Source organism: Hemitrygon akajei, chromosome 10 (assembly GCF_048418815.1).
Source record: "Hemitrygon akajei chromosome 10, sHemAka1.3, whole genome shotgun sequence".
Classification (NCBI taxonomy): Eukaryota; Metazoa; Chordata; class Chondrichthyes; order Myliobatiformes; family Dasyatidae; genus Hemitrygon; species Hemitrygon akajei.
This window is the reverse complement of record NC_133133.1, coordinates 148,800,911-148,813,530: the sequence shown is the minus strand read 5'-3', so window position 1 is coordinate 148,813,530 and position 12,620 is coordinate 148,800,911. Positions and strand designations below refer to the sequence as shown.

Genomic DNA, 12,620 nt, shown 5'->3' with positions numbered 1-12,620 from the left:
TTTCAGTGTGAAGTCTTTTTATTAAAGGCCTCCCTATTACTGCATTTCTCATTAATCACATTAGAGATTGCTTGAGATACATTAAAAAAATGCTTTAATTTTCTAACCTCAACCTCGATGGTATGGGTTTAGAAGAAACTGTAGGTTAAAATTTAATCAACTGGACCTGGTACTAATGCAGACTGCTTGAACACTGCTGACCGAAAATTCCTGATAAGCACCACTTAAGATCGAATCAAAGTTGGATGTTAGTGTGGCACAATGGCCCACTTCCCTGATTAAAGGCCGTTGACCTGTAGCATCAATTCTTTTCCTCTCAGGAGGCCAGGCAAAGGCTGATTTGTTTCCAATATTTTGTAATATTTCAGAATTCCGGCATCTATCTTGCTACTAAGCAAACCTGCCACTGGCCGTAAAGAGTTTGTACATTCTCCCTGTGACTGTGTCCGTTTCCTCTGGATACTCTCTGGTTTCCTCCCACATTCCAAAGATGTACCGGTTGGTAGGTTAATTGGTCATTGTAAATTGTCCTGTGATTAGGCTGGGGTTAAAGTTGTGGGTTGCCTGGGCGGTGAGGCTTGATGAGCCAGCAGGGCCTATTCCATACTGTATCGCAATAAAATAATAAAACTATCTTGGTTGAGAATTAAACTTCATTGCCTCATCAACACCATTCTATCTCATTGCATCCAAGCAAAACTAGCTCACTGAACACAGACAGCTAAGTACTTCTACATCAACACCACCAAGGCCAATTGCATATTGATCTTTAATACTATTAAGCAAGCTGCTTTGGATACATGACATTTTATTTTTAAAAATCCACAGATATTACCTTCATCTATTCTGTGATGTTAGCTTTCAGAAAAACTATTTCTATACGATATAAAATAAGGAAAGCTTACAGTATCAACAAGCTTGCCTGTAGCATCAAATTCTGCACAAGTTACACAACACAGTGTGGATGCTCTTTGAATTCTTCAGTTGTACATGATAGAGCAACAAGTGCAGGGCAACCAGTTTCTGCAACAAAGAACTTTTTTTTTTTACACACCAGAGACTATTTCAGAGGCACAGTACCAAATTCCATGATGAATCTTAATCTCAAACTACTCCCTAACCAACATTAAGATGGGTCAAGCAAGCCTGCAAAGATGTTTTCACGTACCATTTATAAATCAGCAATTTTATTTACAAAAATCAGTAAAATCACTAGCTGCACTATCAACAAAATAATATTACCGATAAAAATGACCACAGTACATTTTAAACCAAATGCTGCTCTCACCAGCAGCAGAAACTGAATACTCACTATGTTACATAACTGCAAAGCATTTCCAGATTCATTCATGTAAATAGTTATATTGCTAAGCTGCATCCTTAACTGTTCAGATCACCATAAGCAATCCTAAATGCAACAAAATTTCCTCATGTCCTGACCATCACTGAGATGTCTCAAATAAGGCACAAAGGCAGATTAACTAGTCACTAGTCTCAATACAATATTTGCAACATTAATACATGCAGACTGACAGCCACTGTTGTTTTTCCAGACCAAGAGTACTTACAAAACTAAGTTGTTGTCTATAAAATGATTCAGGTCACTTTGAATCAACAATATAAAATGGAAATTTCTATTACATGGATGGGAACTAAAGAAGCGAGTTCTTTTGATGGATACCTGTGAATGGATAGATTCCCTATACAGTATCGCACAACTGAATCAGATTGCTAGATTTCAATAGATCCCAGCTTTGATTTGTTTTCCAACGTGGTGTAGGTCAGTTTCTGGACATGCTGGAGATCGTGGGTTTCAAGGGATGGAACAAGAGTCAACTTAAAATCAGCAGGAAAACCCAATTTCATCAAGCAGACCTCCATAACAACAGCACCTTTAGAAAAGGTAATAATAGGCAGATATGGGAAGGAATGGAGCGATGATGATGGAATGCACATTTCTTTATAATCAATGTCTTCTTTGCACTCCCGACTTCCACTTGCTTTGAAAATTCAAAATAGAAAAGTGGATCCTGGGCATGAAATTAATTTCTAGGCAAATATCAGCATGACAGCTGAAAGGTCTCTACCTACTGGAGCTGACTTTTGTTGGAATCGCAGAAAAACTTGAGTTTTCTTGGAAGCAATTTTATATCCACAGATACAGCTTCATAATCTTCATTATCTATACTGAAAAAACCTTCAGTTTCCTGAGGAAAGATGGGGAGAAAGAACAAGTAAGAACACAGCCATTCAGCTTGAACATGCCTCTTTCCTGAAAGCAACTGGAAGATTAAAAGAACGTAGCCAGTATTTTATAGACAGTTATTCATGGAAGATCGATCGAAATACGAAACTCAGCTTCATGAAGTAAATTTCTTTTCCTAGTGATGTTGTTCTCTTCCAACGTGTTAGACTATTCTCTGGTCCCTGACAGATAGTGTTAATTTAGAGAGTATACCAGTATTGACACATCCCAGTGGAATGTGACAAGCCGAAAAACATGTACAATTTGACTCCACGGTCTTGAGTTATTGTTGAGCAAAATACTCCCCCCTCTCAAATTTAAGTCTAATATGAAGAGAGCAAAATAATTGCATGCTTTAGGGAAATTAGGTCATAATTATCCATACTTGTAAGATAAATTTCAAAGTACGAATGCAGGGAATCCTCATGCTGTCATAGACGGAATTGGGCCCATTCCTCAATGTATGCATAGTAAGCCCTTACCTTTGGTAGTTGCAATTTACATACACTGGCTTGGAGAGTGTGGCTGCCTTCAGGGCAGGAGTGTGGATCATTCAGCTTCTGACTCCTGTAAAAAGGTCAAGGAACAAAGTGTGCAATACACCAACAACTTGTGACAATGTGCTACAGTGTTTCTTGACAAACAGGGTGCCCATCTAACTATCTAACTACTGAACTTCAGAGGCAACACGAGTGAATCTGTAGATGCTGGAAATAAATAAAAAACACAAAATGCTGGCAGAACTCAGCAGGCCAGACAGCATCTATGGGAGGAGGTAGTGATGACGTTTTGGGCCAAAACCCTTCATCAGGAGTGAAGTAACGTGGGATGGTCGAGGGGGGAGGGATAAAGTAGAGAGCTAGGAAGTGATAGGCTGGAGGGAAATGGGCTAGGGGGAAGGTGGAGAATTATGGGAAATAAAAGAGAAAGAAAGGTAGGGCTGGGGAGAGATTATAATGAGGGGGGAAAAAGAGAGAGAAAGAGAACCAGACTAAAATAATAGATAGGGATGGGGGTAAGGGGGGGCAGGGGTATCAACGGAGGTCTGTGAGTTGGATGTTCATGCCAGCAGGTAGGAGGCTACCTAGGCGGGAGATAAGGTATTGCTCCATCGACCTTCATGCCGGCAGGTAGGAGGCAAAAAGAGTAATACAGCACAGAAATGGGCTCTTCAGCCCATCTAGGTAAGTATGTCACATCCAGAATTTTTTCTAGGTAGCGGACAATTTCCTTAAAGGGGCTTCCCTTCGTCCACTATCAACTCTGCCCTCCATCGCGTCTCCTGTATTTCACTCACCTCTGCCCTCACCCCATCCCCCCGCCAGCCCACCAGGGATAGAGTCCCCCTGGTCCTCACCTATCACCCTACCAGCCTACAGATCCAACGTATAATCGTCCGTAACTTCTGCCACCTCCTACATGATCCCACCACCAGCCATATCTTCTCCTCCCTCCCAATCTCAGCATTCCGCAGGGATCGCTCCCTAAGCGACTCCCTTGTCCATTCATCTCCCCCATCCCTCCCCACCCCCCGACCTCCCTCTGGGCACTCATTCCTGCAAACGGAAGAAGTGCTACACCTGCCCCCATACTTCTTCCCTCACCACCATCCTAGGCCCCAGACAGTCCTTTCAGGTGAGGCACCACTTCACCTGCGAGTCAACTGGGGTGATCTGTATCCGGTGCTCCCAATGTGGCCATTTATACATTGGGGAGACCCGCCGCAGACCGGGAGACCATTTCGCCGAACACCGGCGCTCGGTCCTCCAGTAGTGGCAAGATCTCCCTGTGGTCACACACTTCAATTCCACAGACCACTCCCACTCTGACATGTCTGTCCATGGCCTCCTCTACCGTCAAGATGAGGCCACATGCAGTTCGATGGAGCAATACCTTATCTCCCGCCTAGGTAGCCTCCTACCTGCCGGCATGAACATCCAACTCACAGACCTCCGTTGATACCCCTGCCCCCCCATTACCCCCATCCCTATCTATTATTTTAGTCTGGTTCTCTTTCCCCCCTCACTATAATCTCCCCCCAGCCCTACCTTTCTTTCTCTTTTGTTTCCCATAATTCTCCACCTTCCCCCTAGCCCATTTCCCTCCAGCCTATCACTTCCCAGCTCTCTACTTCACCCCTCCCCCCACTTCTTATCCCCCCTCGACCATCCCATGTTACTTCACTCCTGATGAAGGGTTTCGGCCTGAAACATCGTCACTACCTCCTGCCATAGATGCTGTCTGGCCTGCTGAGTTCTGCCAGCATTTTGTGTTTTTTACTGAGCTTCAGAACGGGGTTAGGGTGGGCCAATTATCAACATTCTGGCTTCTTACAATTGTAGTTCTAGAAAATGATAATGTCATTAAAAGGAAATTATTACTTCACATAATAGGATGAGAGTCAGGGCACACAACTCCAAAATGGAAAGGACAATTTGAAACAAAGGCTCCCTTTGACACCATACTAACTGGTTTATGAATAAAGCCAAATGTGGAATAATAATTTCCTTTATTAAATAAAGGAATTAAAGGTATGGTCTCACCAATAGTATAATTTTTTTTAACTTTTAGCAATAGCTCAAGAATTTGAGTCTTATCTTAATCTTCATGATGTTGCAACATACATAACGAACTCTGCAAAAGCACATTATCTATTTGTGATGTGCCTGGTAGCCCGTAGAGCATTATATTACCAGGGAGTAAAGAGCCTTTCATTTCCATCTAAGCCTCTACAATGACTCATATTTCTTGTACAGGAGAATTGGAATCCCAAACCACATGAACCCTTAAGCAGTAAACTCTCTCCCCATATTATTTGGTTTAGAGAAAACTGAAAGGATTTCAAATTAACACGGGGAATGGAAAGCATTTTAAAACACATTTTATGGAATACTTAAGTATCTGTGACTACCTGCTTTAATACATTACTGGCGTCCTGTCAACAGTGTGCATAGAATAACTCTTTTAGCATCAGCTCCTCCACAAAATGAGCTCCTAATCAGAAAACTATTTTACAGGTAAACCAATGAAACGACACTTACCCTGTAGTAACAAACTGCCTCTTGCTGATGGTGTCTGGTTCTATACAAATATTCATGGCATCTTCAGTGCGCTGCAGAAAAAGTCACAGAGTGGATTATTCAGAATAATACTATTAATAATTTTCATAAATTTAATAGGCAAGGTAGAATATAGCAGGAATACAAATCTCACATTACAAAAGGACTACTACAAGCAGTATAGCTGAGATCACACCCACCCCCATTCAGGACTTTTTGTCCCCATTTCAAACTGAACAGACCTGATGTCATACAGCTCCATGCAAAAAAAGCACATTCCCCAAAAAGCAGAAGTAAAGATCAGGCATCATTTAGTTGTTCCAATTGATTAAATTGCAACAGTGTCAGAAGTGTTAAAATTGGTCACCTGTGTGAGATCAGTGGCCCACTGGAATCCACAAGGACAGCAGTGCATTCTACAGAAAGCTCTCACTCATTTCCATATTTCTTCCCTTTTCCCTTCTCTTCCAATTAAAGCAAAACCATGCCCTGTGGCCAAACACACCCTCTTGTCTAAGTACGAATTCTTCAAATGTGATACAAGGCAATAAAAAGTCCAGGACCACGCAGACTCCAGGCCGCCTAAGCTTACAGCCCATGGGCAATTGCTCCTTTGGGTTTCCATTTTATGAACCACAGAATGAGACATTCTTTAGTATACACCAATGAACTGACTTTTGTTTGATTCCACTATAGGAATAAAATCACTGCTTTTATCTAAGCAAATGTTTAAATATTTTATGAAATAATATATACTCTTTAGATCTATTTCACTGCTATAGTTTATTACTGTAATTACGCATGAACAATCAACAGACTCACCTTTACGTCCGCATGTTTATTGAGGGTACTGATGGTCACTTCCACTGTTGGCTTCTCTACTTCCTCCCAGTTCTCTGGTTTCACCAGGTCCAAAGTCACTGTATCCAGAAAATGAAAATCAAACCCCTCTAAATCACCTCTCCCAGAACAGAGAAAACAGGCATGGAAATCAAAACTAAGAATTCCAGTAAATTATACAAGGTTTAGAGAGAGGAAGAATTTTCTTTTAACCTAGGGTATGTTACATTTTAGCAGAAATATGAGACACAATATGAAATAAACAGTAGGAAGCCGGATGGTACTTTATTGGTTGGCATAGTTTTGATGGTCTCATTCTCTGAGTAACAGCTGGTACAAACTGTTGGTTCAGAACTCCAGCGACCCAGTTCAATCCCAACCTCCAGTGCTGCCTTAATGACTAGGTAGGTTTCCCCAAGTTTCCTCCCCCCCTGCGGTGATGCTAATTTAGCTGTCACCCCATATATTGCTGATAGTGTATAAGCAAGTACAGAAACTGGCAAGGAGTTGGGGAAGTGGAGAGTTGACAGCAGGGAGCATAGATTACTAGGAGAATTCAACCATAAGACATAGAAGCAGAATGAGGCCAGTCAGCCCATCAAAACTGGCCAGCATTCCATCATGCCTGATTTATTATCCCTCTCAACCCCATTCTCCTGCCTTCTCCCCATAACCTTTGGCATCCTGACTAATCAAGAACCTACCAACTCCACTTTAAATACATCCAATGACTCAGCCTCCACAGCAGTCTGTGGCAATGAATTTCACAGATTCAATACCCTCTGGGTAAAGAAGTTCCTCCTCATCTCTGTTCTAAATGGATGCCCCTCTATAAGACTGAACCCTCTGGTCCTGGACTCAGTATTCAATAAGTTTCAATGAGATAACCCCTCATTTTTCTGAATTTCAGTAAGATGGCCCAGAGCCATCAAATGCTCCTTATTTGCCAACCCTTTCATTCCCAGAATCATTCTCAGGAACCTCCACTTGACCATATCCAATGTCAGCCAGTTAAGGGGCCCCAAGATTGCTTACAATACTGTACGCCAAATGTAGTCTGACCAATGCCTTATAAAGCCTCAACATTACATCATTGCTTTTAATTTCTAGTTCTCTCGAAATGAATATTAACATTGCATTTGCCTTCCTAACCACGGACACAACCTGCAAGTTAATCTTTGTGGAATCCTGCATGAGGACTCAAAAGTACCTTTTCACTTCTGATTTCTGGCTTTTCTCCCTGTTTAGAAAATAGTCTACACCTTTATTCCTTCTACCAAAGGTGCACCTCTATACACTTCCCTATACAATATTCCATTATATTCCATCTTCACTTTTTTGCTTGTTTTCTCAATTTAAGTTTTTCTGCAGACTCCTCACTTTCTCAATACCTAACCCTCACCAATCTTCGTTCCATGCTGGTACATTTCCTGTAATACCACAAACTCTTATCTTGTAAAGCAGCCTCATGTGCGGCATCTTGTCAAAGGCATTCTGAAAATCCAAGTAAACAACATCTGCTGACTCTCCTTTCTCTATCTTGCTTGTTTATTTACTCAAAGAATTCCAACGCATTTGTCCAGCAAGCTTTCCCCTTTAGTAAACCACTCTGACTTGGCCTATTTCACTATGTGCCTCCAAGTATCCCAAAACCTCATCCTTAATGATGGACTCCAACAGCTTTCCAACCACTGAAGCCAGGCTAACAGGCCTATAATTTCCTTTTTTTCCTGCCTCCCTCCCCCTTAAAGAGTAAAGTGACATCTGCAATTTTCCAGTCCCCCAGAACCATTCCAGAATCTAGTGATTCTTGAAAGATCATTACAAATGCCTCCACAATTTCATCTATCTCTTTCAGAACCCTGGGGTGTAGTCCATCTGGTCCAGATGACTTATCCACCTATCAGACTCTTCAGCTTCCCAAGTACCTTCTCTTTAGTAATAGCAACTACACTCACTTCTGTGCCGGCACGCTCCAATTTATGGCACACTGCTAGTGTCTTCCACGGTGAAGACCAATGCAAAATACTTCAGTTTATCCATCTTTACTTTGTCCCCCATTACTATCTCTCCAGCATAATTTTCCAGCAGTGCAATATCCACTCTCACCTGTCTTTTATTCATCATATATAAAAACTTTTTGTATCCTCTTTTATATTATATTTAATCTTTTCTCTATGGCTTTTTTTGTTGGCATCTGTTGGTTTTTAAAAACTTCTCAATCTTCTAACTTCTCACTAAGTTTTGCTATGTAATATGCCTGCTCTTTTGTTTTTATGCAGATTTTGACTTTGTTAGCCACTGTTGCCTCATCCTCTCAAGTCAAGTCAAGTCAACTTTCATTGTCATTTCGACCATAACTGCTGGTACAGTGCATAGTAAAAATGCGACAATGATTTTCAGGACCATGGTGTTACATGTCACAGTACAAAAACTAGATTGAACTACGTAATTTAAAAAAAACAGACAAAGCTATACTAGACTGCAGACCTACACTGGACTGCATAAAGTGCACAAAAACAGTGCAGACATTACAATAAATAATAAACAGGACAATAGGGCAAGGTGTCAGTCCAGGCTTCGGGTATTGAGGAGTCTAATAGCTTGGGGGAAGAAACTGTTATATAGTCTGGTCGTAAGAGCCCAAATGCTTCGGAGCCTTTTCCCAGACGACAGGAGGGAGAAGATTGTATGAGGGGTGCATGGGGGCCTTCATAATGCTGTTTCCTTTGCGGATGCAGCGTGTAGTGTAAATGTCCGTGATGGTGGGAAGAGAGACCCCGATGATCTTCTCAGCTGACCTCACTATCCTCTGCAGGGTCTTGCGATCCGAGATGGTGCAATTTCCGAACCAGGCAGTGATGCAGTTGCTCAGGACGCTCTCAATACAACCCCTGTAGAATGTGATGAGGATGGGGGTGGGAGATGGACTTCCCTCAGCCTTCGCAAAAAGTAGAGACACTGCTGGGCTTTCTTTGCTATGGAGCTGGTGTTGAGGGACCAGGTGAGATTCTCCGTCAGGTGAACACCAAGAAATTTGGTGCTCTTTACGATCTCTACCGAGGAGCCATTGATGTTCATCAGGGAGTGGTCGCTCCGTGCCCTCCTGAAGTCAACAACCATCTCTTTTGTTTTGTTCACATTCAGAGACAGGTTGTTGGCTCTGCACAAGTCCATTAGCCGCTGCACCTCCTCTCTGTAAGCTGACTCGTCGTTCTTGCTGATGAGACCCACCACGGTCGTGTCATCGGTGAACTTGATGATATGGTTCGAGCTGTGTGTTGCAGCACAGTCGTGGGTCAGCAGAGTGAACAGCAGTGGACTGAGCACGCAACCCTGGGGAGCCCCCGTGCTCAGTGTGATGGTGTTGGAGATGCTGCTCCTGATCCAGACTGAATGAGATCTCCCAGTCAGGAAGTCTAGGATCCAGTTGCAGAAGGAGGTGTTCAGGCCCAATAGGCTCAGCTTTCCAAACAGTTTCTGAGGGATGATTGTGTTGAATGTTGAACTGAAGTCTATGAACAGCATCCGAACGTATGTGTCTTTTTTGTCCAGGTGGGTTAGTGCCAGGTGGAGGGTGATGGCAATGGCGTTGTCTGTTGAACAGTTGGGACAGTATGCAAACTGCAGGGGGTCCAGTGAGGGGGGCAGCAGGGACTTGATATGCCTCATGATGAGCCTCTCGAAACACTTCAAGATGATGGATGTAAGTGCAACGGGACGGCAGTCATTTAGGCAGGACACTGAAGACTTCTTCGGCACGGGGACGATGGTGGCGGCCTTGAAGCACATTGGAATGGTGGCGCTGCTCAGGGAGATGTTGAAGATGTCAGTGAGAACATCTGCTAGCTGGTCTGCCCATCCTCTGAGCACTCTACCAGGGATGTTGTCTGGTCCAGCAGCCTTCCGTGGGTTGACCCTGCACAGGGTTCTTCTCACGTCGGCCACGGAGAGACACAGCACCTGGTCATTCGTAGGAGGGGTGGACTTCCTCGCCGCCATGTCATTTTCCACCTTAAACCGGGCGTAGAAGTTATTCAGCGCATTTGGGAGGGAGGCATCACCTGCACAGTCAGGTGATGTTGTCCTGTAATTGGTGATGTCCTGGATGCCCTTCCACATGCACCGCATGTCGCCGCTGTCCTGGAAGTGGCTGTTGGTTAGCTGGGTATGTGCACGCTTTGCCCCTCTGATGGCTCGGGACAGTTTGGCCCTTGCTGTTGTTAGGGCTGCCTTGTCGCCTGCTCTGAAGGCAGAGTCGCGGGACCTCAGCAGCGCATGCACCTCTGCGGTCATCCATGGCTTCTGGTTGGCGTGTATAGTGATGGTCTTGGACAGAGTAACATCATCAATGTACTTGCTGATGTAGCTGGTCACTGATGCTGTGTACTCCTCTAAGTTGGTAGAGTCGCCATCGGTTGCAGCCTCCCTGAACATGTGCCAATCAGTGTGCTCAAAGCAGCCTTGAAGAGCAGAGATGGCTCTGGCTGGCCAGGTTTTCACCTGCTTCTGAACTGGTCTGGAGTGCCTGGTGAGCGGTCTGTATGCTGGGATTAGCATAACAGATGTGGTCTGAGTATCCGAGGTGGGGGCAGGGCTCTGCCCGGTATGCGTTGGGAATGTTTGTGTAAACCAGGTCCAATGCATTCTCCCCCCTCGTTGCAAAGTCCACATACTGATGGAATTTGGGGAGCACTGACTTAAGGTTCGCGTGGTTAAAATCACTGGCGACAATAAACAGACCATCAGGGTTTGCGTTCTGCAGTTCGCTAATAGCTCCGTACAGTTCACAGAGCGCCTCCTTAGCATTAGCGCTGGGGGGAATGTAGACACCAAATATAAGGACAGAGGTGAATTCCCGTGGCAAATAAAATGGTCTGCATCGAACTGCCACAAACTCCACTAACGATGAGCAGTGTCTGGAAACCAGCACAGAGTTCTTACACCATTCCGTGTCGATGTAAACACAGACACCGCCACCGCAGACCTTACCGGAGACAGCTGCATCTCTGACCGAACGAAACAAAGCTAGCCCGTCTAGCTGGATGGCAGTGTCCGAAATCCCATCAGTGAGCCATGTCTCTGTGAAGACATACGCGGAGCAAACTCTGTATTACGTTGGAGTCGGATGTAGTCCATTTTATTGTCCAGGGAGCGGACATTGGAGAGCAGAATGGACGGGAGAGCCGGCCGGCTAGGGTTTGCTTTGGGCCTGGCAGGGACCCCTGTCCGTTTGCCTCGCTTCTGCTTTCTCGCACATCGCTTTCGACATCTCCATCTCCAGCACCCAGCATCAGGTAAGTCCAAGGATTGTAGGCCTGTTCCCCTCAGCACGCCAACGTCGCGTAATTCAGCCAGCAGATCTTTGTGGAGGTTTGTTTTTGGGCGATCTCTGTATTGTAGTAGTATCTGGCGATGGTAGATAGCTGCTCTGTTATCCATGTGCCCTAATCGAAAATTGTGTATCAAACTTTAAATAGAAAATTAAATTAAAGTAACTAATTAAGTAATTAAAGTAGGTCTGAAAGGCCGCTGCTGCTGTGCCGCCTCATGGGAGAATACTCTTTAGAATACTTCATCTTTGGGATATATCTATCCTGCACCCTTCCAAACTGTTCCCAGAAACTTCAGCCATTGCTATTCTGCTGTCATCCCTGCTGGTGTCTCCTTCCAATCAGCTTTGGCCAGCTCCTCTCTCATGCCTCTAGAATTCCCTTTACTCTGCTGTAATACTGATACATCTGACTTTACCTTCTCCCTCTCAAACTGCAGGGTGAATTCTGTCATATTATGATCACTAAGTCCTGAGGGCTCCCTAATTAAACCTGGTCCATTACACAACACCCAATCCAGAATTGCCTTTCCTATAGTGGGCTCAACCACAAGCTGCTCTAAAAATCCATGTTTAGGCATTCTACAAATGGCCTCTCTTGGGATCCAGCGCCAACCTGAATTTTTCAATCTACCTACATATTGAAATCCCTCTTGACTATTGCAGCATTACTCTTTTTACATGCCTTTTCTATCTCCTGTTATAATTTATATCCCATGTGGCTATTGTTCAGAGGCCTATATATAATTCCCCATCAGGGAATTTTTACACTTGCAGTTACCTAACTCTTCTCACAAGGATTCTACATCACTTCTTTCTAAGGATCTGATTTCATTTTTTACCAACAGAGCCAGCCCACTCCCTCTGCCTACCTGCCTGCTTTGGAAGTTAAGCTCCCAACTATGATCTTCTTTCAGCCATGACTCAGTGATGCTCACAATGTAATACGTGCCAATCTCTAATTACAAGATCATTCACCTTATTCCGTATACAGTGTGCATTCTTATATACCAAGTTTAGTCCCGTTTAGCCCTTTTCGATTTTGTTCCCATGTTACACTTCAACTCATTCGACTGACTACAGTTTTGCCCTGTCATCTGCCTGCCTTTTTTCAGTCTCACTACACACTGCATCTACTTTTATA

The 12,620-nt window shown here is 43.9% G+C and overlaps 1 protein-coding gene across 3 annotated transcripts in view; it reads right to left on the bottom strand.

Annotated features, from left to right (window-relative positions):
- Positions 1-12,620, bottom strand: part of agk (acylglycerol kinase) — a 47,608-nt gene continuing 34,988 nt past the window's right edge. For all 3 annotated transcript variants that reach the window (XM_073059333.1, XM_073059335.1, XM_073059334.1), the window contains 4 exons: positions 6,127-6,224; positions 5,287-5,357; positions 2,728-2,812; positions 1-2,207 (listed from right to left, as the gene is read on the bottom strand). In XM_073059333.1, coding sequence (XP_072915434.1) covers positions 2,088-2,207; positions 2,728-2,812; positions 5,287-5,357; positions 6,127-6,224 — 374 coding nt within the window. In that variant the 3' untranslated portion in view covers positions 1-2,087. The remainder of the gene's footprint in view (positions 2,208-2,727; positions 2,813-5,286; positions 5,358-6,126; positions 6,225-12,620) is intronic.